General features: G+C 43.1%; 1 protein-coding gene across 3 annotated transcripts in view; it reads left to right on the top strand.

Moving 5' to 3' along the window:
- Window positions 1–25,944, top strand: part of EYA2 (EYA transcriptional coactivator and phosphatase 2) — a 171,529-nt gene that overhangs the window by 64,538 nt on the left and 81,047 nt on the right. For 2 of the 3 annotated variants that reach the window (XM_057703676.1, XM_057703678.1), the window contains exons 5-6: window positions 20,457–20,524; window positions 21,599–21,776. In XM_057703676.1, coding sequence (XP_057559659.1) covers window positions 20,457–20,524; window positions 21,599–21,776 — 246 coding nt within the window. Of the gene's footprint in view, window positions 1–19,620; window positions 19,630–20,456; window positions 20,525–21,598; window positions 21,777–25,944 lie in introns of all 3 variants that reach the window. The other variant, XM_057703677.1, reaches the window with a different exon arrangement.

Genomic DNA, 25,944 nt, shown 5'->3' with positions numbered 1-25,944 from the left:
TTTCCTCCAGGTTATTGTGAAGACAAAACTTAGATAACATTGGGGTAACTTGTCCATTTCTCTAAAATTTTATCTCTTTTGTGTATTTCTCAAAGAATATGATTTTTCTCTTTTCGAAGCTTAAATGTTATATTTAATCCTCTTGAATATCCACTTAGACTGAAAGATTCTTAAGGGCAGAGGCTGTGTCTTATTCCCCACTGTATCTTCAGTGAGTAATTACAAGGCCTGCATGCATGCATGCATGCATGAATGATCTGAGGCTCCTGGTCTGGGGGCAGCAAACGCAAATGGCCACAGGTCACACAAGTGAGTAAAGTGGACTGAGCCTAAGAGAAATTGGGTGACCTCTGCTGCATTTTTCTCTCTTATTGTTGTTAGAGACACGAGTACTACTGTGTTAGTGTCCTGTTGGTGGTACAACAAAGTACCACAAATGTAGTGGCTTAAAACAACACACATTCATTATCTTTTTGTCTTAAAGTTCAGAATTCTAAAATCAAGGTATCAGCAGGGCTGCATTCCTTCTGGAGTTTCCAGGGAGAATGCATTTCATTGCCTTTTCCAGCTTCTAGAGGCCACCTGCATTCCTTCTGCTGTCTTTAAGTTATATCCCTCCAACCTCTGCTTCCATTGTTTTATCTCCTCTCTCACTCAGACCTTCCTGCCTCCCTCTTATTAAGACCCCTGTGATTACATTGGGCTCACTTGGCTAATCTGGCATAATCTCTCCATCTCAAGATCCTACATCACATCAGAAAAGTCCCTTTTGCCACGTAAAGTAACTTATTTACAGGCTCTGGGGGTTAGGACATAGACATCTTTGGGGGCCGTTATTCAGCCAACCATGGATATATAGAAATTTTTTTTTAACTGTAGGAAAGCTGTCAAGCCAAGGATGATAGGATTTATTCTTTAGTGGTAGGAAGGAATAGGGAGGGGAAGGGAGTGTGGTCCCATGGAGAGCACAAGCTCCATCTACAAGGGGCACTACTCATTTGTAGTGTATGACTGCACGGCTGAAAGTAGGCCCAGTGTTCCAGAGCTTCCCTCATTTTTTTGCTCAAATAGAAGTGCAACGTCTGGATTTTTATATGAAATTATTAACTTGTGATAGTTTTAAAAATATTATGCAGCAGTTGCCTGGCACATATTATGAAATGTCCAGGTTGATAAGCTGACAGAGGACACTGAATTGCTGTACTTGTTTCACCCCATTCTCTCCCAACAAAAGAGAAATAGCAGAAGTGAGAACAATAAGGTTAATGATACTAACAGTGGATGACATTTGTTCCAGCATTTCTGTACCAGATCTAGTTCTCAACACAGTATGTCTGTTAATTCATTAATTTTCATGATGACCCTGCAAGGTGGGTATTATCTTCAATACCATTTTACAGATGGAGAGATTGAGGCACAGAGGAGTTACTTAATTTGCACAGGGTCACCTAGCCAGTAAGTAGGAAATTCAAATTCTGTTAGAATCTCTTCTTTTTCTTCTTTTAACTTTTTATTTTAAAGTGAGTTTAGACCTACAGAAAAATTGCAAAGATAGGACAGAAAGTTCCCGTGTACCCTTTACTCAGCTTCCCCTAATGTGAGTCTTCCAGAATCACAGTGCAGTGATCAAAACCAGGATATTAACTGCACTACAGACCTTATTTGAAATTCACCAGTTTTTCCACCAATGTCCGTTTTCTGTTCCAAGATCCCACATCGCGTTTAGTTATTTGGTCTCTCCTGGTCCCCAATCTGCAACAAACCTTCAGTCTTTCATGGTTGACACTTTGATGAATACCCATCAGGCATTTTTGTCGAATGTCCCTCAATTGGGTTTGTCTAATGTTTTCTCAAGATTAGATTGAGGTTGTGCATTTGGGACAAGGAGACCACACACATGATGTTGTACCCTCAGTGCATCTTCTCATGGCTACAGGATATCAGTCTTTCTTATTACCCATGATGTTAACCTTGATCAGCAGAGTCCATGCCCTATAACCCCTTGGTTTAAATGCTTTCCTTGTGTAGAGAGGAGGGAAAATATAAAATAAACACAAAATATGCAGCGGGACTCATCGGCAGGCCTCATCCATCCCTTGCACCGACCTGATACATAGGATGTGCTTTGTGTGTGTGACTGTCCCTCTGAGTTTTAAGACAGACTTAAAAATACCCACTAGTGATGGCAGAACTGGGATAGAACAGCACCCAAATTCTGGGACTTTGGAAATAATGGAAGCTACAAAGATTGGAAGAGCTGACCAAAGAAGGGGAAATAAATCCAGCAGAGATGAAAGCCAAGGTCCGCAGCTGCTCGGACCATCAAATCTTTAAAAGGCACGTGAGGTTTTAGGGCAAGAAATGAATTATGGCTCTTAGGACCCAGGACAAATCGACTTTGATCTAAAAGTGGAAGACGTCTTAAGGGAGACTGTGGCCTTTGCATAAGGTATTCCCACATCCTCCTGGGGTACATTAGTTGGTCCCACTTGGAATTTACAGGTCTGCAGAAGGAACCTTATTCCTAATGGTAAACACTTGAAAGAGGCAGGCAGCTTTGTAAGCAGAGGAACGGAACATTTAGAGAGAGCCAGCCCAGTACTCCTGTAAAGAGTACCTGAGAAGGATGCACAGTTTTATGAGGCTCTTTGCCCTGTCACATCGGACAGATGTAGGATTTGTGAGCTTATGAGGCGTTCGAGGATTGCTGTGGGAGGTCATTTCGGTGAGCACTTGACCTCTCTATTTGAAAAAGTATCAATTTGGGGAAGGTTGTCTTTACTGCCAGGAAACTTTAGACCAGAGGCCATACCATGGCTTTTTGGACGGCCACCCTGTCACTAACCAGATGTTGGCCTGTGTTTGCCCCATGGTGAGCCCCTGGCCTCCAGCAGACTTTCCCCTGGTTGCTGAGTGCTGGCTGCCAGGGGGTAATAAAATGGCATTCTGCGGGGCTTCACCGTGGCAGCCTGGCCACGGCACGTGTGACGGGCGTCGCAAAACAAGATCAAAACAGCCCAGCAGGCAGCCATCTGCTGTCGGGGAATCAGAACCCTGTGTAACAGGTCCAACAGCTGGGGTGCACTGGCAGGAAGAGTGGGGAAGGGAATTTTTAGCTAGGTGAAATCAATCACCCACTGAAACTATTAATGAATCTTCCGGGGAGGGATAGAAATTCCAGCAGGTTGGAAGATGTTGAGATGGAGAACAACAGGCCCCAGAGTCAGACCGTCCTGGGTTCACATCCCAGCTCTGCCACTTATAATCTCTGAGTTATAAACTGCAAGTGACTCAAGCTCTCTGGGCTTGGCTCTTTTACCTCCTGCAAGTCTTTACTAAAAAGCAGAGCCTTCCCTGACCACTCACCCTGTACCCCAGCATTCCCTACTTCCTGTCCTGGCTTTGACTGTCTCCAGCTCCTATCACCATCTAACACACTGACATATATCTTCACTTTCAGCCCCTCCCCACTAGGAGGTCAGCTCCACGGAGGCAGTGGTTTGCAGCGTCTTGTTGGTGGCTATGTCATTAGTGCCTAGGAGAGATTGGCACATAGTAGGTGCTCAGTAAACATTGGTGAAATAATTGAAAAGAGGTCACAAAGAGCCTACTTTGCTCTGTTCTCCTTCTCAGAGTGGGGATAAACTAGGATGATTGAGGTGAGGGACTTAGCATGGTTCCTGGCACATAGTATGTGCTCAGTAATCAGAAAGTAATCACAGTCAATTCATTCACTTTTTTAATTCATTCATTAAATAACTATTGAATGTTTGTAATGTCCCAGGTAGGGTGCTAGGAGCTGGAAATAGTGCCAAAAAAAAAACCCAACTTTTTTTTTCAAAAAATATTTCCAGAGAGCCTGTCACGTACCACCTACTCTTATAGAAACCGAGCATAGGACAGTGAATAAAAAACAAAGTCTGTGTGCTCAGGGAGCTTACATCCAAGTAGGAATGAGATAATAAATGTGTATCGAAAGATGTAGAGATGATTTCAGAGGCTGTAAGTGCTACCAGAAGAAAAAAATCAAAACCAGGGTAAATGTGTAAGATATGGCTGGAGTGGCAGGGATGGTGGGGACTGCTTTAGCTGGCGTGGTCAGGGAGTGTCACATCGGAGCTGGGGCCTGACTGAGGAGGCAGCCAGCCGTGGGGAGGGGTCAGGGCCTCCAGCTGTGGTCCCTGGTCTGGCAACATCAGCATCACCCGGGAGAGGGTTAGAAATCTCAGGTCTCACCCAAAACCTGCAGAATCTACTTTTTAATAGGGTCTCTAGATGATTCCTGTGCACAATAATATTTGGGCTATGAGAAGGTATTCCAGGGCTTCTCTGATCGCACAGTGGTTAAGAATCTGCCTGCCAATGCAGGGGACACGGGTTCAAGCCCTGATCCGGAAAGATCCCACATGCCTCAGAGCAACTAAGCCTGTGTGCCACAACTACTGAGCCTGTGCTCTAGAGCCTGAGAGCCACAACGACTGAGCCCACGTGCCACAGCTACTGAAGCCTGTGCGCCTAGAGCCCGTGCTCCAACAAGGGAAGCCACCGCAATAAGAAGCCCACACACCACAACGAAGAGTAGCCCCCACTCTCCGCAACTACAGAAAGCCCGTGCACAGCCACAAAGACCCAACATAGCCAATAAATAAAAAATAAAATAAATAAATAAATAATTTATTAAAGGGAAAAAGAAAAGAAGGTATTCCAGGCAGAGGGAGGAGCAAACACAGACATCCTAAAATGATGTTCTAAATGGCCAGGTGGCTGGAGAGAAGCAAAGTGGGGGTGTCCTGGTTTGCTATGGCTGCAGTAACGAAGTGCCACAAACTGGGTGGTTTAAAACAACAGAAGTTTATTCTTTCACAATTCTGGATGCCAGAAGTCCAATATCAAGGTGGACTTCTGGGTTGGTTCCTTCTGGAGGTTCCGAGGGAGAATCTGTTCCTTGCCCTTCTCCCAGTTTCTGGTGGTGGCCAGCTGTCCTTGGCCTTCCTTGGCTTAGAGACTCATCACTCTGGTCTCTGCCTCTTTCTTCACGGGGCCTTCTTCCCTCTGCGTGTCTGTGTCCAAATTTCTCTTCTTCTCATGAGGACACCAGTTGTTGGATCAGGGCCCACCCTAATCCAGGATGACCTCATCTTAGCTTGATTACATCTGCAAAGACCCTGTTTCCAAATAAGGTCACATTCATAGCTCCTGGGGCTAGGACTTGAATAGATCTTTTGGGGGGACACAATTCAACCGACAGTAGGACAGAAAGTTGGAGCTCAGGAAGGTCAGAGAAGAGGCAGGTCACAGCAGGCCTGTGGACATGGTGAAGGGTTTATAAATACAAGGGGAAGCCAGGGAAGCTGTACTAATCTGGAAAAGAGCAGCAGTTGAACCAGGGTCAGGGTGAATGCAGGAAAATCAATGAAGAAGCTATGCATACCCTGGGCAAAGAGATGATAGAGGCATGGTGGTGGTGGAAATGGAGAAAAATGGATAGACTTGCAGGAGACTCTATTCACAGAAATTGGTGATGGTATTTAGATCCATGAGAGGGGGAGAGCATCAAAGATGATGATCCAGTCATTCATCTGTTCTTTCAACAGATGTTTTTTGCACATCTAGTCAGTGACAAATGGGTATGTTATCTCTTTTTGGAGAAAGGCAGTCATGTAAATGCCAAGTGCCCTCATGGTGACCAAGTGGCTGCAGCAGCTCCAGCCTTTTTACCATACAACATCTTGAGATTCCCTGTCATTTGGACCTGCTTAGTTTAGTTGCACACCCCTAAAGCAATCATTATGCTCAGCGGAATATGATGCACTAATTGGTCCAAGCTGGGTCACATACTCCATTCCTGCCAAATTTCCACCAGGGCAGTATAAGGCATGTCTAGCCTCAGCCTTCCCTAGGCACTTGATATCAGTGACAATTTCTCTCCAACATGTGTTAATATAACTTGTTTCAGAATGTCTGATCTTTATGGGTTACCATTCTCAAGAATCTCCCCAGAGGAGATACTTGGCAATAAGAACAGTGCATTTGGCCGGTGCTCTGCAACAAGAGAAGCCACCACAATAAGAAGCCCATGCACTGCAGTGAAGAGTAGTCCCCGCTCTCACAACTACAGAAACCCCGCACGTAGCAACGAAGACCCAATGCAGCCAATAAATTAAAAAATAAAATAAATACATAAATTTTTTTAAAAACCCAATAAAATAACATTATCATTACTTTAAAAAAAAAAAAAGAATAGTGCATTTGGTCTTGGGATCCATTGTGACCCCCTGATCTATTTCCACCACACTAAGTGAAGAAGTCACACAGTCAGTCCTTTCCCATGTTGTACCAGATCATGCCACTCACCTGGTCGAAAGCCCCTCTGGGGTTTCCCGTTGCAATGAGAAATCAATGCCGGTACCTTCCTATAACCTACCCCCTTGCCAAGCCTGGCCTGATTCAGCCCCTAAAGACCCTTTCTGACTTCATCATGCAGACTGCACCCCAATCCTCTCCATTTCACTCACACTGGCTTTCTTTTTGTTCTTCCCACCTCAGGGCCTTTACATTTTGCTGTTGCCCCAACCAGGAATGCTCTTTCCCTGGCCCTTCACGTGCTGGGTCCTTCTCATCCATTTACTTTCTGCTCAACTGCCACCTCCTCTAAGAGGCCCTCCAACTTTATCAATCTTCTATGTAACTGAAATTAACAAATATCAGTGTTCCATCTAATGTGTGCTCAGAGTAGCCTCACAATTCTGCATCTTGCCTTTTGTCACCTAGCACTGCCTGTTGGATGTCTTCCCACAGCAGCACATGTGGATCTGCATGCGATCGCTTTCTCTTCTGCAGCATCATTGCCCTTCTTGGCCCCCTTCTCCCCCATCTCTGCCCCGGCATTATTTCAACTCGTGTGGCAGAAACGCAGTGACAGGGCAGCCTATCTGAAATGGCATTCTCAGGAATGTGGATTGTTTTATTACCAGTTAAATATGCTTTATGCTACCTGTGAATGAGGCCATTGTGACATTTAGCAACTGATTTGATTAAACACAGATGTGGGCTGGACTCCACGTGGAGCAAAGATGCAGGAGAACAGGCTCAGGGCAGGGGTGGGTGGGGCCATGTTTGGATTTTTTAAGATGGCAAAATGGACTAGACAACTCAGTGTCAGCTCTGAGACAACTGGGTCTCAGAGCTGAGAGCTCAATCTGGGTCCCCCCCAGCCCACCCCACCCCCTGCAAATCCTTTGTTTTCATTTGGGATCTGCTGTTTGGCCTTATCCAAACTGTTTTGTTTTTAACTTTCCCTGGATGTTTTTATTCCCAGGAATATTTTTTAAGTGGTTGATCAGTGAAACACTAGCATTGTTGACACCTCCAGCAGTGATTATGAACACAGAGAGAGTAATAATCCCAGATACTGTTTATTGAACACTTACTCTGTGCTGGGCTCTGCCTTTCATAAGCCTTATGTCACAGCATCCTCATAATAAATCAAATAAATAAACTATGCTCAGTTCCATTTTACAGGTGGAGAAACTGAGGCTTAGAAAGTTCAACCACCTGTCGATAGTCACCAGGGTGAATAATCAATTACGTATAGATTCACTGTTGTCATCCACCCCCTTCTGGCTCTTAGATCCAAGAAACCAGGACCCAGCTCTTTCTCAAGATAGAAATCTTGGCACATGCAAGGCACTAAGCAAATATTTATGGAATAAATGAGTGAATGCCTGGTTGAGTGAACACAGTAGGTGAAGGGCAAGACAGGGCTTGCCAGGTCTTTGCCTTCCCACTTTGGATTCTGGATAAAGAAAAGAAGCAGAAAATCAGCCTAAGAAGAGCTGTGATTTGTCCCTTTTGGAACCTGGGCCATGGCTGGGGTACTCGAGTAGGTGGTTTTTTTAATGGGTTCACCTCTCTCTACTTGTGGTTCTTCTCTGTTATACATTATCTGCTGATGACTTTTTATATCACCTCCCCACCAACTGTATATCTAGACCTTTCTCACTTGCAGTCCTGAGGTATGTTTTCATCAATTTTATTTTAATACTGGCAGCAGTCAGACTTAATTGCCGAATGGGTACCTGTTTTTTGAGTGTCACTGTGGACCCAGTAGAGTAGGTCCCTTTGTTGTGGGGGAAGAAATTGTAAGATGGATTCCAAAGCAAGTAATGGTGATGAGAGGATGCTTGTTCATTGGGATTATCTGTGAGGTTTCCTTTGCCTGGGATGGCATGTCAGACCTGCAGGTGACAGTGAAATCAGGATGGCCTGAAGGAGCTGAGGCAGGCAGTGACCTGTGCTGCTTCCCACAGCTGCTTGGATGGCTGGGCTGCACACAGGTGGGGGCCTGGGTTTTGGAGTCAGGCTGAACTGGGCTTGAACCCTGCTCTGTCACCTCCTAATAGGACCTCCTTCCAAGGGTTGTAGTGGAGACACAACAAGATAATGCATGTAAAATGACCAGCCCTGGGGAAGGTAATAAGTGCTCAATAAATGGAAGTCATCATTATTATTAGTCCAACTGCTAATGCCAGTAACTGAAGGTTCTAAGGGCTAAGATTAAGTTAAAGCTGAGCTTGGCCCAGGAGAGGGGGGAGAGGTTTTCATTGGTGACTGACACCATCTCCTTAAAAAAGAGGAAATCCAGAAGGTAAGAAGCCCAAGAAGGGATGTGCAGAGTCACCAGTAATCAGAGAAATGTGAATTAAAGACAATAAATGAGATATCGTGTTGTTCCTATTAGGATAGCAAAGATTAGCAAGTGGGATTATGCCAACTGCTGGTGGGGATGTGGGGGTGCGGGGATAGGGGACCCGATGGCACTGCCAGTGGGGACGTGCACTAGGCAGCCATGCTGAGAGCGCTGACTCAGCCCTTAGGGAAACTCAGTCTGCTCAACCTCAGGACCCAGCAGTTCCACTCCTGGGGATACATCCAGAGGAAACTCACACACAGGCCACAAGGGAAGAGGTCCGAGAATGTTCAAGCAGCCTTGTTTGAGGTGGGTGGAGAGGGAGGTATCCAAGGTCCTCTCCCGGATGGTGGAGGGAGCAGGAGAGATATGAAGAAAGCATACGAGGGATGGCTGGGCAGCTGCCAGGGTGACAGGCAAGATGTACCCAGAGCCACATAGGTGGGTCTTAAGAATCTAACGCTGGGTGAGAAAAACTGAGAAACCATAAGAAATGCAACGCAGAGAATTTACAGAAATTATGTACCTGCCCACAAAACACTAGTGCACTTTTTGCAGGAACACAGAAACCAAAGGTTATGCACAGACACACTAGAATGGAAAATGTACAATGAACTTGAATTAACTCATCAGTACCTAGCGTTTTGCAGGATGGCAAAAGGGGATGCTGTCCACACAGATTCCCTGACATTGGTGGAGGCACGGTTCCAGAGACATAAAGAATTCCTCAGTCCCTGTATAGTAGGTATAAATCTCAAACTGAGAGCTCAAGGAGGGTGAAAAATAAAACTGACTTTATTTTCAGCATTTCAACATGATTTCTATTTTGAGCCACCCTTCTGGGCTGATGGGAAAGTTTCATCTTAGTGTTCTGTGGCTTTCCCCAAACTCTCCAGAATTTTGGCCATGGTTCTAGAATCTTACCCAAGGCCAGTGCATTGTGGGTTTTGGGCCCCATCCTGTCTTCCATCACTGAGACCCAGGCTGCTGCCAAGTTGTCCACTCTCCTAATCCAGGCAGCCCTTTCAGGCCTGGGGCGCTTCATTGCTATGTCTTTGCTGCATTGTGGGCACAGGAATCTTTTATTGTTCTGTCTTCCTAGACCAGAGGTCACAAACTGAAAACCTATAGGCCACATTCACCCTGCGACCGTGTTTTTGTTCGTTTTGTTTTGTTTTTGTTTTGTCCAACTACTTTGAATTTGTTGCCTGAATTTAAAAATTGGGACATTTCATATACAAATCCAGATTTCTGACTTGTTTGGAAAAATCAGAAGCCCTGGCTACATTAAACTCACATTTCTAGGTGACAGGGATCAGCTGGAGATGGGTAGTATTGTATCAATTAAGAATGCTTTGGGCTGCAAGTAACAAAAAAGCCCAACTAACATCAGCTTAAATCATAATGGTACTTATTGTGTATTTAGAAAGAAGTCTGGACCCCAAGGCTGTTTGTCAGCTCAGTTTTATCTTTAAGGATCAAATTCTTTTTATCCTTTTACTCCTTCTACCTTATCATGTGGGCTTTTTGCTTTTATGCTTGTGACCTCATGTCCCAAGATGGCTGCTGTAACTCCAGACATTACATCCTCAGATAATCCAGGGGAGGATCCAGCAGAGGAACAAAAGAAAAGTCTCTCCCAGAAGCCCCCTTGGCCAGAACTAGATTACATGGCCATCATGAAGCTGCCAGAGGGAAAGGAATTGGGAGTGCCTACTGGGGAACCAAATAGGTTGTGCCACAAACTGCTGCCCCCTTCGATGGAAGCTGTGCACTCCAGTTTGCCACAATCCCCACCACCCCTTCTCACTCCCCAACACCAAAACTGTGTGTCAGTCACCATTTTTCATTGTGTGTGCACCAGCTCCTCTTGCCTTCCTCCCCTGCTGGGCCTGTGAGGTTTTCAGTGCTGCCGACCTTAGACTCGGCACACACACAGCTGCTTCTGACTGGGGCGGGGGGGGGGGGGGTCGTTCTGCTTTCTCAGCAACTGTATGTGGGTGCAGAAAATAGAATCCTTCTGCCCCACAACTCCCATTCATCTTCCTTCTCCTTCTCTACTCACTCTTCTCCCTTCCCTCTTGCTCTGCCCTGTTTCTCTAACCAGGAGAATTACATCCCCCTGTGTAAGAAAAGCCTTCTTTCCTTCTGTTTCTTCCTAAGCCATTTTACCTACTTCAACCTCATTCTTATTTGGCCTGCCAAGTGGGGTCAGTCCACAAACTTTCTGGGCTGTGATAACATAAATACAGGACTCAGCAAGAGTGAGAAACTTTCACAGCAATTCCATACTGCCCCAACATCCAAGCACGTGACCATAGACTCATCTCCTAGCACAGGGTGTAGACCGGTTCTGGAGTTGTTGAGTCATACCATGAATTGCCACATATTCTTCCCCAAAGGGTTAGGCCTTTAAAAACCAGTCCTTTACAGAGAGTTTGAGAAGCATTAGGCTGCATGTCAAATCCTCCCAGACTCTGGAACCTACATATTGGATCAGAAGAGCTGAGATAACTCATTTCTGCTACATCTTTCTTCTGCCCACGCTGTGCATCCCAGCTCAGGGTCCACAACCCTAATGTGACCATCGGGGAGGAGAAGTCCCAACGTGTATCAGAGCATGGCCCTGACATGCTTGCCTACACCCACCTTTTTTGTTGTTGTTGCTTTGGGTTTTCATTGCTGCACGCAGGCTTTCTCTAGTTGTGGAGAGCAGGGGCTACTCTTCATTGCGGTGTGCGGGCTTCTCAGTGCAGTGGCTTCTTTTGTTGCGGAGCACAGGCTCTAGGCATGTGGGCTTCAGTAGTTGCAGCATGCAGGCTCAGTAGTTGTGGCTCATAGGCTTAGTTGCTCTGTGGCAGGAGGGATCTTCCCCAACCAGGGCTCAAACCTGTGTCCCCTGCATTGGCAGGTGGATTCTTAACCACTGCACCACCAGGGAAGTCCACTTCCCTACCCCTCTGATCCTGGATTTGCTTTCCACCTCTCACTTGTGATTGCATGGTGAGGGGTACCCAGTGGAGGAAGGAAGATTGGAATTAAAGCATGCACCTCAGACCCACCATGGGAGTGATTTCTCAGTGGAAAAGTTGAGGAGAAACACCCAGAAAGTTCACACCTCCCCGCATTTTCTTTCATATCTCTCCATTAAACATACTCCTGGGGCTTCCTAGGTGGCGCAGTGGTTAAGAATCCGCCTGCCAGTTCAGGGGGCATAGGTTCGATCCCTGCTCCAGGAAGATCCCACATGCCATGGAGCAACTAAGCCTGTGTGCCACAAAAAAACAAAAAACAAAAAAACCCCACACTCCTGTAGATATGATTTCTGATTGTCTAATCCACTCTGTGAAATCTGCTCTGGAATGTCGCAGGGCCCTCTGAAGTGCCCTCTTGATTTTACATCTGGTGCCATGTTTGCGGGGAGGTCTCCCGTATCACAGGCAGGTGCCAACTTTTATACAATTAATTTGGGCAAACAGGAAGGCTCAGTATCGTGTGCGAGAATCAGTGCCATAAACATGTTCACTTCCCAGTTTACACGGAGGGTGTCCCCCACCTTGCGGGGTCACAGTTCTCCTCCTGACAGTCGAAATACTGGAGGATGGATCTTTTTGAACTGACAACATTTGAAGAATCCCAAATCTCACCCATATTGTAAGCAGCCCTGCAGAGCCATGTGGGAGCTGTTTGATGATCTCAGAAAGTGGTGTGTGTTGTCTGGAGGGCAGGACCAGCTTATCTTACCTTCATTCAGAAGAGCCTTCTGTGGAGACTCTTGGCAGCCTGGTAGATGGAGTCATAATACTGCCAACAAAGAGAAGGAAAACATGGGAAGGGAACACGAGGTTGATCCCAAAGGAGGGTAGAGGCAAGAATTTCTCCCTGAACTCAGTGTGGGTGGAAGGAATGAGACTCAGATATCACCTCTTCTCTGGGGGCTCGAGGTGGGTAGAGTCCAGGGCTGTGGCTGAGGGGGTCCCTCATCTTTATGGACCCCTTTGTACCTTTCCTTCCTTTACTGCTGCCTGGGGGTGGGCTGTGGAGACAGTATGAAGAGGTAGCAGGAGCAGCAGTTTTGTTTTGTTTTTAATTGAGATAAAATTCACACAACTTAGAATTAAACCATTAACCATTGTAAAGCATACAGTTCAGTGGTGTTTAGTACATTCACAATGTCGGGCAGCCACCACCTATATCTAATTCCAAGACATTTTCCTCACCCCAAAAGGAAACCCCATGCTTGTTAAGCTGTCCCGGTACCCCCTTCCCCTAGCCGCTGGCAACCACTGATCTGCTTTCTCTATCAATGGATTTGCCTGTTCTGGACATTTCATATAAGTGGGCTGTAGAATATGTGGCCTTTGGTATCTGGCTTCTTCCACTTAGCATAATGTTTTTGAGATTCATCCGTGTTGTAGCAGGTACTTTATTCCTTTTTACAGCTGAATAACATTTGATTGAGTGGATATGCCACATTTTGTTTATTCTTTGATCAGTTGATGGACACTGATTGGCTTGTTTCCATCTTTTGGCGATTGTGAATAGTGCTGCTGTGAACGTTTTTGCACAAGTTTTTGTTTGAACACCTGTTTTCAGTTCTTTTGGGCACATACCCGGGAGTGGAATTGCTGGATCATATAGTAATTCTATGTTTAACTGTGTGAGGCATCTTCAGACTTTTCCACCGTGGCTGCACCATTTTATACTCCCACCAACAACATATGAGGCTTTGAATTTCCTCACATCCTTGCCAATTCTTGTTATTTTCTGCTTTGTGGGGGTTTTTTGGGTTTTTTTTGGGGGGGGGGAGTGGTTTTTTTGTTTTTTGTTTTTGTTTTTGTTTTTATGGTCAACCTAGTAGATGTGAAGGAGCAGCAGTTTTCAGCTCAGATGTGGTTGGGCAAGCTATGGAACTCTTCCAACACTGAGTTTCTGTAAACTCAATCACAGTTTCTACCGTGAAGGCTGGGCAGCAGCGTTAAACAGGTCACTATATATAACAGCATCCAATTCTGGGACTGTCTTTACTTGATACAGAGGACCACCTCCAGGTGCTGTATCACCCAGTACTTCACATACTCTCTGGGGTGAAGGACCAGGGTTTTCTCCTTAACTTAGTGTAAAATACAATAAAAATGAATTACTAGAACATGCATTCTCAATGGGAAAGGTATCACCCAAAAGGGACAAAAAATGGTTCTCAGGGAGGCAAAAAAATCTTCCTCTTTTTGTGTTATTTAAATATAAATATATGTTAAATATTAAATATATGTTAAAATAAACATATTGTATTAAAGTGTAAATTATAGACAAATAGGCAGCATATCTGTAATAGTAAAATGCCATAGGGGGAGGGGAGATGGGGGAATCTAAAAAGGATGGGGGGCAGAGGAATGGCAATAATGAAAATAAAAGATTGCGAAACAATGGAATTTACTTTAAAAATGCAAATTACAAGCCCTGATTTTTTTTTATTATCAGATTCAGCAGACAGTTCTACACACTGGCTCTCAATTTCTGTATTTATCTCATCACCAGCTGGTAATAACCAGTGTGTGGGCAGGCCCCAGTTCACAGTCCACATTTCAGTAGGGCTGCACTCATACATCACTGTGTTTTGGTCTGTCTGGAATTATCTCAACTCCTTGTGTTACCTGTCTATTCACTCATTGGTGTTCTGTCTGTCCTCTCTGAACGTGTCAACCCTTGCTTACTGTACTGTCCTAGAAAATTGCCTGACACAGTAATGTTTGGTTCATCACTGGGAAATGATTGTTGAATGAATGAATGACCGTCCACTTAAAAATTGTTTTACTGAGCCAGGCAATGAGGGTCTACTTTTACTTAAAACCCAAGAAAACTAATCAACCAAAAAAAAAAAAAAAAAAAAAAAGCAGTTCTCTGCTATGACACACAAAATAGCAAATGTCTTCAATAAGAAAGAAGTGCATTTCTTTCTCATCTAAAAGTCCAAACTGATGTGGCGATTCTGCTCTGCAAATGTGGCAGGGATCCAAGCTCCTATGTCTAGTTGCTCAGCTCTATGATCCAAGACGCTGCATTCCCAGGAAAGGAAGAACCCGCCTCTGCCCTTTAAGGGCTCGGCCAGGAAGTGGCACACACGTTAACTTACCCCTCTTCCCTTCTGTAGAACTCATCACACGGCCACACCAGCCAGCGGGGAAGCTGAGAAACGTAGCGCTTATTCTAATTGGCCATGTGCGCAGCTTGAGAGCAGAGATTCTAGTAACATGAGAGAGAGGAGTGAATGGATATTGGAGGGGCCCCTAGCAGGAGCTTCAGAGAAGATGTTTTCCTCCTCTCGTCCTTGCCTTCCCCAGCCCTCACCAGGCCTTTCACAAACCAGATGGAGCAAGAGGTCAGTGTTTAACATTCCAGTTTCAGGTGGGTGCATTCACAAACCACATATGTGGCACAAGATTTCTGGGGCCGTGTGCCCCCTTCCTCCCGAGTCCTGATGGCATTGAAGGGCGCTCTCACTGCAGGGGCTCTGGGACTGCCCTCGGCACACTGCAGTTAGTCCCAACGTCCATTCTTCTCATGCCCTGGGTCATCAAATGAAAAAAAACAAAAGGCCATTTTGGAGAAAGAATACCAAGGGGCAAGACTATGGCCTGTTGACTTCCAAACCTGCCCTAAATCATCATTCAGGATGGTTGCCATAAAGAAAGAGAGACTGGGAGAGAAAACACCACTTTAAGTGTGTGTCACTTAGAAGTGACTTCCTGAGGCAGGCGTGTTCCTGTGATTTAGCAGGGTTCCTATGATTTTATTAGGGTTGCCATGGTAGCTAGGACCCCAAACATGACCTTGAATGGAATAGGCTGGCCTAGACTTTCTGCCAAACGTGTGTGGACAGGCCATTGAGGAAAGAATGGGATTCTATCACATCAAGCCGTATTAATGTGGACGAATTCTCTGGTTTCTGGTATTATTGTAGATAGGCCTCCACGGAATGAAGATCAGGAGTGGATGCCCAGGTGTGGCGGTGTTCCTGGTTCTTGCTCTCTTCACTCGGCTGGCTAACTCCTACTCATCCTTCAGAGATTAGTTTAGATGTCATTTCCTCCAGGAAGCCTTCCCTGGTTCCACTTCTCTTCAGCTGGCATTTCTGAGCCCTTTCCTGTGCCCACCAAGCTCCCAGTGAAAGCACTTACTGTCAGCTTACTTCTCCACTGCCTTCCCAGTACCCGGGACATATCCGCCTCACCTCTGGATAAGGATATGGTTATTTTATTTTGTCAATTTTAATTTGGAACCATTTTACTGTTTTATATAATTATAAAGCACATTTGAAAAAGTAATTCCTAAAATTTAGTAGCAAACTGTTATGAACCTAGTATATTGAGTTAGTGGTATAACCTCTTGGAGAAGAAACTTTTTTACCCATACAGTATTTTTACTTTTTCTTTTTTCTTTCTTCCCTCCTGAAGTTTCAAGATTCCTTTTTTTTTTTTTCAATTTTTAAAATTTCCTGTCTCTTTCAAGAACTTCCTGTATCTGTCCTTTCAGGACATACCTATTGTGACAAGTTCTCTTAGTTCTTCTTCATTCTAGAATGTGTTGATTCCCTTCATTTCTGAAGGATATTTTCTCTTGATATAGAATTCTAAGTTGAAACTCTTGAAAGATGTTGTGCCACTTTCTTGTAGCCAATAGAAATTGACAAGCTTATTCAAAAATTAATATGTAAATACCAAGTTTATACTGAGAAGCCAAAGCAATCTTGGAAAAGAAAAACGAAGTTGGAGAACTTACACTAGCTGGTTTCAAAACTTACTATAAAGCTACAGTAATCAAGATAGGATTAAGGACCTATTGTATAGCACAGGGAACTCTGCTCAATATTCTGTAATAACCTAAATGGGAAAAGAATTTGAAAAAGAATAGATACATGTATATATATAACAGTCACTTTACTGTACTCCTGAAACTAACACAACATTGTTAATCAATTATGCTCCGAAATAAAATAAAAATTTTTTTAAAAAGACAGGATGGAGTTGGTATAGAATAGATATACAGTGGAATAGAACAGAGTCCAGAGATAAACTCTCACACTTATTGTCAATTAATTTTGTTAATTTTATTTAAGTATAGTTGATTTACAATGTTGTGTTAATTTCTTCTGTACAGCAAAGTGACTCAGTTATACATACATATTCTTTTTCATATTCTTTTCCGCTGTGGTTTATCACAGGATGTTGAATACATGACAGTGAGTCAAAAATTATCCGCACTCCGGTTATATTAAAACTTCTGTTGGCCGCACTGTCTTATCAGTGCTTTCCGTTCAAGGCTACTATCTCCCCAGTCACTGCTGTGCAGGTGTGAACATGTTACATCAGTTCATTTGTAACTGCAGTGGGAGCAAAAATGGATGCCCCACTTGTGATTTGCGCGAAAGAAGAGCAGTGTGCAGCGATTCGTTTTTTGCAGTCTGAGGGTGTACCTGGTGCCGTTATTTATTGAAGACTTTGTGCGCAGTATGGAGAAAGCGTTTTGTTGAGAAGAAGTGTGTATGAATGGATAGAGAAGTTCAAGGAAGGCCGCATGAGTATTAGCCATCAAGAAGGAGCTGGACGCCCATCCACGACCATGACTGATGACACCATTGAGCGTACACGTGAAATGATTCTGTCGAATACATGAGTGACAGTGGATTATGTGGCAAATCATTTGCAAATCAGACATGGCTCTGCCTATGAAATAATCCGCAACAGGCTTAGGTTTTGAAAAGTTTGTGCTGAAGCCTAAACTTCAGATTAGACACAGAGGACTGCTATCCAAGGGCGTTGTGATCTTGCATGACAATGCGCATCCGCACTCTTCTGCCCACACTGTCAACACTCTGCAGAAACTTCACTTTGAGATGTTAAAGCATCCTCCCTATAGTCCTGATCTTGCTCCACTGGACTTTCACCTGTTTGGTCCCCTGAAAGCAGCCCTACAAGGACAAAGATTCATTTCTGATGAAGTGAAGACAGCGGTCCATTTGTGGCTCGCAGCTCAGCCTAAAACATTTTTTAATGAGGGAATACGAAAGCTTGTTGACAGATGGACAAAATGTATTGAAAAGCAAGGAGATTATGTTGAAAAATGATGTATTTGTCTTTTCTAAAAGTTAATTAAAATAAATTCTACAGCCAGAGTGCGGATAATTTTTGACTCACTCTTGTAGTTCCCTGTGCTATACAGTAGGGCCTTGTTGTTTATATCCATCCTGTATATTGTCAACTTTTGATAAATGTTTCAAGTAATTCAGCAAGGAAAAGGATAAACCTTTTATGGTTGTGTTAAAACAACTGGATAGCCACATGCAAAAAGATTAATTTAGACCTTACCTCACACTGTACACAAAAATGATTAGATCATAGACCTAAATGTAAGACCTAAAACTAAAATTTCTAGAAGAAAATGTAATAAAGAATCTTTATGACCTTGGGTTAGGCAGCAAAAGCAAGATTCATTAAAATGATTGGTAACTTTAAAACTTCTGCTTTGCTTTTCAACAGACACCATTAAGAAAAGGAAAAGACAAGCTACAGACTGGGAGATAATATTTGCAAATCATATGTCTGGTAAAGAACTTGTTTCCAGAATATATAAGGAACTTTTACAACTTAGTATTAAGAAGACAAACCTAACTTTTTTTTAGTGGGAAAAAGATTTGAATGGACCTTTATCAAAGAAGATACATGCAGGGTTGATAGCACATAAAAAGATGCCCAACATGGTTAGTCATTAGAGAAATGCTACTTAAAGCCGAAATGAGATACCACTGCACACCTACTAGAGTGGGTATAATAAAAAAGACTGAAAATACCAGGTGCTAGAAAACTGGAGCTTTCTTACATTGCTGGTGAGAATATAAAACATACATTGCTGGTAACAATGTAAAATGGCACAGACACCTTGGAAGACACTGGCCATTTTTTAAAAAGTGAAATATAGTCATATCACATGACTCCATAGTCTTACTCCTAGGGACCTGCCCAAGAGAAATGAAAACATGTATCCACACAGGACTTGTGTACAAATAATTGTAGCAGCATTATCAATAATAGCCAAAAATGAGATGTGATCCATCCATACCATGGAATGCTATTCATCAGTAAAAAGGAATCAACTACCAATGCATATTACAACATGGATGAACTCCCAAAGCACGATGCCAAGGGGAAGAGGTCAGACACAAGTACGTGTTGTAATGATCCCATTTCTAAGAAATTTCTAGAAAAGGCAAAACTCTAGAATAAGCAACAGATCAACAGCTGCTCAAGGCTGGGGATGGGAGTGAGGGTTGACTGCAAACAGGCACGAGGGAACTTTGGGGGTGATGGAAATGTTCTAAAACTGCATCATGGTGACGGCTGCACAATTATAGCGATTTACTTTAAAAATCATTGAACTGACATTTACAGTGGAAGAGTTTTATAGTATGTAAAGTATACCCCCAAAACACAGTTCTAAAAAGAAGCAGCAATGGCAGCATAGAATCATGCTGAAAACGCAGACTGGAGCCAATCTGCCTGGATTCCAGCCCCTGCGGCTGTCACTATCTGTGTTGCCTTGAGCACATTACTTAATTTTTCTCTGCTCGCTTTCCCCATGAGGAACTCTGACACACACCAGTTCACTGCTATTATTGCTGTAACCACCCTCTTCTTTCTCTGGGCTCCTGCTCCTTTGACCCTTTTTCTCTTTCTCCAACGTCTCAAGCTAATCCCTACCTCAGGGTCTTTGCCCTCAGTGTCTGTGAATACTCTTCCCCCAGGATGTTTCCATCACTGGCTTCCTCTTATCACTCATGGCTCAGCTCAAATGTCATCTCAGAGGTCTCCCCTGACCACCCTACCTGAAATGACACTGCACTCAATCATTCATTTACTCATTCCTTCACTAAGTAGCATTTTCTAGTAGTAGTAGCAATAGTGATATTTTTTTATTCCCATTTTACAGGTGGGACAACTGAAGTTCAAAGAGGAGAAGTCATTTCACTTCGCTGTACACCTGAAACTAACACAACATTGTAAATTAACTATACTTCCTTTTTTTTTTTTTTTTTTGGCTGCGTCAGGTCTTAGTTGTGGCACACAGGATCTTTGTTGCGGCACGCGAGCTTCTCTCCAGTTACAGTGTGCGGGTTTTTTTCTCTTCTCTCTATTTGTAGCACCCAGAGCGCATGGGCTCTGTAGTTTGTGGCACGTGGGCTCTCTAGTTGAGGTGTGCGAGCTCAGTAGTTGTGGCACGCAGGCTTAGTTGCCCCTCTGCACATGGGATCCTAGTTCCCTGACCAGGGATCGAACCCTTGTCCCTTGCATTGGAAGGTGGATTCTTTACCAGGGAAGTCCCCTATACTTCAGTTTTTTGAAGTTTTTTAAAATGCTTAAAATGGTAAATTTTATGTTATGTACATTTACCACAATTTTTTAAATCATATTTAAAACATAATTATCAAGTACCAGAAACTGTGTTGTGTGCACTATCATTTACTTCTCACCAGAATCCTTTGCAGTTGTTATTTATATTTTATTCATTAATATTATTAATTTATTATTAATTAAAATCTTAATCACTTTGTTCGTTAGTTCATTGAGAGAACTGAAGTTCAGAGAGATTTCCAGAGTCACAGGTTCTTCCATCCAACCTGTCGGAGGACCTCAAAGACCCCACTTTTCTGCTTCATCCTTCCTCCTTGTCCCTCTCTGACTATAAAAACCTCATCTGTTCCTCCTTCCCACAGGCACGGCGGGGATCTATCAAGGAGCAAACGGACTGACCAACGCAGCTGGCTTTGGAACTGTGCACCAGGTAGGTGGAGCTCCCCACCAGTTGTCTTCTGAGTTCTTTAAATAGTCCCCTTAAGTCAGGGCACCCAGAGAGCCCACTTGTACCTATGAGCCCCACCAGAAACCTGGTGTCTTATTCCCTGGTTTTGGAGACCACAGGAACCAGACTTTACTAATAGCCATTGGAAAGGTATAGTGTAGGGGCAGAAAAATTGGAATTGCTGGCAGACTTCCAAGATGACATGGACTACATTATGTGTTCCATCTTGATCTGAGTCTAAGAAACCCATTGATTGTTAAATCTGGGATGTATGAATGCAATAACCTGTGGTCTTTCACCAGACCCCAAGCTCTTAGAACCCAGGACAAGTCACCTGGTCTCCGGGGTATGTGTACATGGTCTTTATTACTCGTTCATTTGTTCATTAATTTTTCCAGTATTTATTGAATGCCCATATGTGCCCAGCACTCTTCCAGGCATGATACAGCGGTGACCAAGATGGCCGCTGTCAGGGCCACACCCATGTCCCTCAGGGTGCACCTGCTGACCTGCAGCTGCCAGTCTCTGCACCCCTGGGCCCAAGGGTGTTTTCTAGAACCAGTGTATACAGCAGGGAGGAAGTGCCAGGGAATAAAGTGCTCCCTGGGAGCAGCTCTCAAGCAAAGACTGGCTGGAGTTGGTATATAAATACCCCAGCTCCCTTGCCCCTTGGGAGAGATCTTTCTGAGATGTGTTTTCTACCATCCCAGCATCTCCCTGGTAGAATTCAGCTCCAGTCCCCACTGGAGAAGCCCCTGTGCTGGCTGCTTTCCCTTCTCCCCTTCGCTGTCTGGCTTCCCTACCTCCCAGCTTGTCTCTCCTTCACCCCCCAAATCCACTACTTGCACTTGAACTCTTGTCTTGAAGGTCTGCTTCTAGGGAAAGCCCCTAGAGCTTTTATTCTATAAGGAGACCCCAGAGCTATTATTTTTATAAAAGCTCTCACAGAGCTTTTATTGTAATGGTGGGGGGACAGGGACAGACACAACAGACCCAGCCCAGGAGGCCCCTTGCCCACATCAGCCTGACAGCCTTCCTCACGGTTTCCCTTTCCAGGACTATCCTTCCTACCCCAGCTTCCCACAGAGCCAGTACTCCCAGTATTACAGCTCATCCTACAACCCTCCTTACGTTCCGGCCAGCAGCATCTGCTCCTCTCCCCTCTCCACATCCACCTATGTCCTCCAGGAGGCACCTCACAACGTCCCCAACCAGAGTTCTGAGTCACTTGGTGGTGAGTACAGTCACTGTTGTGTGGTCATTCGTGGCTGTGGTCTGAGCTCTTGTATGAAAGATGGACTGGACACAGGTCCCAATTGTAATGAACTGTCCCCAAGAGCTAACTTCAGCCCTTAGATATATTTTGTTGGCTTTTCTTTGTGTGTGTGGGTGTGTGTGTGTGTATAATTGCACCCATGTTTAAAAGTTACAAATTTTTACCTAAAAATTCTAATGTCTGTCTTCTCTTGAAAGACAGTCTGGTCACCCTAGGTCCACATTATTCAATGACAGTGCTTGGCTGGAGCTGAGTAGTACCTGCCCCGTTTAGACAGGGCATACACGACTCCACATCCAGGCCCCTTGGTGATGTACATCACTGTGCAAATAACTCACCAGCCAAGGGATTCATTCATTCATTCCATAAATCTGCTATGTACATGTCTTCTCTTTTATGAGATGATTTAGGCTCATCACCATTAAATAACATGACAGCCATAAATTACAACATCCAATGATAGTAGATGTCATTGCGTTTTATTCTTTTTTCTTCTTTTCCGAAACCTACTCTTTCTGGGGCTTTGTAGAAGCTAAACTAGCATGATGGTGTGTGAACATTCATTCAGTAAATATTTATTGGTTGATGACTAGAGAAAGAACAATAGTGAAGACTTACCTCTTCTGTTCCTGAAGTTCTTGGAGCAGCTGTTGTTTTTGCCCATGTATTTTCCATCAGTTGGGGAGAATTCAATAACACTGGTTTGCTGACGGAGACAATGTGGCCAAGCATTTTTAAGTCAACTTTGAAGGAAGTTTAGGGTTTGAGCACTGATTTTGGTCCTTGTGACCTCATCACAGAGTATAGAATAAGTGCATAATACCCACATCCCAATTTCCATCTTGCTTCCTTGGAAGAGCATGAAGAAACAAACATGAAACAAACATGAACAAACCTTTCATTGTCATAATCCTGAATTATCTTTGCCCATCTTGCTTTTCAGAATGTGGCCTCTCCAAAATGGTTTCAGAAATGAAATATAAGCAGGAAATCTTCCAGTCGATTCTACTGTCTATTTATAATTTGATGGTGAACTGGATTCCAAAGACTTACTTCCCAAGAATTTGGGTTACGCGGGAAGGTCATTTTTGTTCCCCATCAGGAGCAAACATAAAGGCTCATTGTGTCTCTTTGAAATTTTTCTTTATTGTTTCCCCCTGTTCTTCATTTATCCCCTGGTCTAAGGTTCAGCAATAAGTGGCTGAGATGGTTTTTACTGTGTGTCTAACAAGCTGACATAAAATCTAATGACATAAATAATAGTCAGCTATAACCGAGGTCTCTTGCCTCTTCTCCCCAGTGTCCGTTATAAAGGAACGATGCCTTTATACACACGCTCATGCGCGCTCTTAAAATTTCCCATAAAAACTCCACTTTTGAAATTATCCAGGATCTCCTTGAATGGTTGGTTGGTTCCAAATTCCAGAGGCTCAAGAGGTTTATATATTCCCGACAGATCATGCTCCCTCTTTGCGCTACCCGGATGTGGTATCCTAACTCTCTTCTCTTCCCAGCCCCCAGCCCTGCCACAGCACCGTCTGCGTCACATGCATTAACAGTTACGTGAAGCCCCAACAATTTGCAGATGATTGCAGGGCAGTTCGCTGATGGAGAGGGCAAAATCTGAACATCTGATGTTACTCAAGAGAAAAGACAAATCAGTAGTGGTTGCTTAAGGACTTTTTTTCTTTTTAAGCCTTTAAGTATGTTACAAATTATCTAAAAAGAAGTTGTAAGGTTTTTCTAAATTTCTTAGATCATCTTCCTCAGCCAGTAGAAGGAGGAATTTTTTTTAATCTCTCAAGAAGAAACTTGCAAGGTTCTTTCATGCAATTTGGCAACATCTAACAAAATTGAAAATGCATGTACTTTTTAACTGAATTATTCTACTTCTAGAAACTTATCCTAAAGATAAACTCCCACATAGGTACAAAGACTTAAATTAAAAGAATATTTTTTGCAGCATTGCCATAGCAAAAGACTGGAAACAACCTAAATATCCATTAATAGGAATCAAGTTAAATACAGGATGGTGTATCTACCATTGGCACATATACATCTGTTAAAAAGAATAAGTAAGCTAGTTATATCTCCGCTAATTTGGATCTCTCTGTGCTTTTGTGATAGGTGGAAAAAAAAAAAAAAAAACAAGGGGCAGAACTATGTGCATAATATGATCTTGGGGTTTTTTTTAAGTAGAAGGATAGTTTAATACACATATTTGCAGAGGAAATTTTGGAAGCATGCAAAAACAACTGTTAACAGTCATTTTCTCTGGGGAAGAAACTAAAGGGAAAAGACTTGATGTAACAGATAATCTATAGGCCACTCCACTTAACAGCAAAATTCACATTTTTTCAAGTGCACGTGAAACATTTACCAAAATAGACATATTCTGAGCCATAAATCAGGAAGTCATCATTACATTTACAAGGTTTTGAGGCATACAAAATATGTTCTCTGAAAACAGAGGAATTAACTTAGAAATAAACAACAAGAAGATTTTTGGAAATTTCTCAAATATTCAGAAGCAAAATAACACACTTCTAAATAATCCATGTGTGATGAGTAATATTATGTGTCAACTTTCCAGACTTTGGATGCGCAGACAGCTGGTTAAACATTATTTCTGGGTGTGTCTGTGAGAATATCTCCGGAAGACACTAGCATTTGAATCACTAAACTTAGTAAAGAAGATCGCCCCCACCAATGTGGGCAGGCATCATTTAAATCCAATGAGAGCCTTACAGAACAAAAAGGCAGAGGAAGAGTGATCTCTCTTTCTTATTAAGCTGGGGCATTCATCTTTTCCTGATCTCGGACATTGGGGCTTCTAGTTCTAGGCCTTTGGACTCCAAGACTTATGTCAGTAGGGGCCCCTTTCTTATTCCCCACCCCTAGATCTGAGGCCTTTGGGCTCAGACTGGGAATTACACCATTGACGCCCCTGGCTCTCAGGTCTTCAGACTCAGACTGAATTATATACCAGTGTTCCTAGTTCTCCAGCTTGCAAGTAGCAAATTGTGGGACTTTTTTGGCCTCTGTAACTGCATGAGCCAATTCCTATAATCAATCAATCAATCAGTCAGTCAGTCAATCCTGTTGGTTCTGTTTCTCTGGAGAACCCTGATTAATACAGCCATGGGTCAAAGAAGAAATCAAAGGTAAATTTAGAAGTATCTTGAACCTAATGAAAATGAAAACACAACATATCAAAAATTTTGGATGTCACTAAAGCAGTACTTAAAGGGAAATTTATAGCACTAAATACCTATTTAGAAAAGAAGAAAGGTTTTAAACCAAACACCTTATCTTCCACTTTAAGAAACTAGAAAAAGAAAGGCAATTACACCCAAAGTAAGTAGAGGACAGGAAATAATAAAAATCAGAATGGAAGTCATTGAAATCTGAAAACAGAAAAACAATAGAGAAAATCAGTGAAACCAAAACTTGGTTCTTTGAGAAGACCAATAAAATTAATAACACTCCAGACAAGCTGATATGGGGAAAAAGAGAAGATATCAGACCTTACAGATATTAAAAGGCTAACAATGCAATTTTATGAACAATATCATGCCAATAAATTCAACAACTTAGATGAAATGCGCAAATTCCCTGTAGGACAAAAACTTCTGAAGCTCATTCAGGAAGAAATTGGCCTATATGTACTAAGTAAACTGATTTTTTTTGTTAAAAATGTTCCCACAAAGAAATTTCCAGGCCCTAATGTCTTAACTGATTAATTCTGTCAAACATTTAAATAAGAAATATCAGTTCTACATGAATTCTCCAAGAAAATTGAAGAGGAAGGAATACTCCCCAACTCATTCTATGAAGCCAACATTACCCTGATGCCAGAACTAGGCAAAGACATTAAAAGAAAACAACAGACCAATATTTCTCATAAACATAGATACAAAATTTCTAGACACAATTTTAGCAAATCAGTCCAACTGTATATTAAAGGATACTATATCATGACAAAGTGGGATATATCTTAAGGATGCAAAGTTGGTTTAAAATTTGAAAATTAATGTAATTTGCCATATTGACTAACTAGAAAGAAAAAGAGATTATCTCAACAGATGCGCAGAAAAACATTTGACAAATTTTATCATTTGTTCCT

This window comes from Hippopotamus amphibius, chromosome 12 (assembly GCF_030028045.1).
Source record: "Hippopotamus amphibius kiboko isolate mHipAmp2 chromosome 12, mHipAmp2.hap2, whole genome shotgun sequence".
Taxonomy (NCBI): Eukaryota; Metazoa; Chordata; class Mammalia; order Artiodactyla; family Hippopotamidae; genus Hippopotamus; species Hippopotamus amphibius.
The sequence above is the reverse complement of the archived record's forward strand: the minus strand, read 5'-3'. Positions and strand labels throughout refer to the sequence as shown.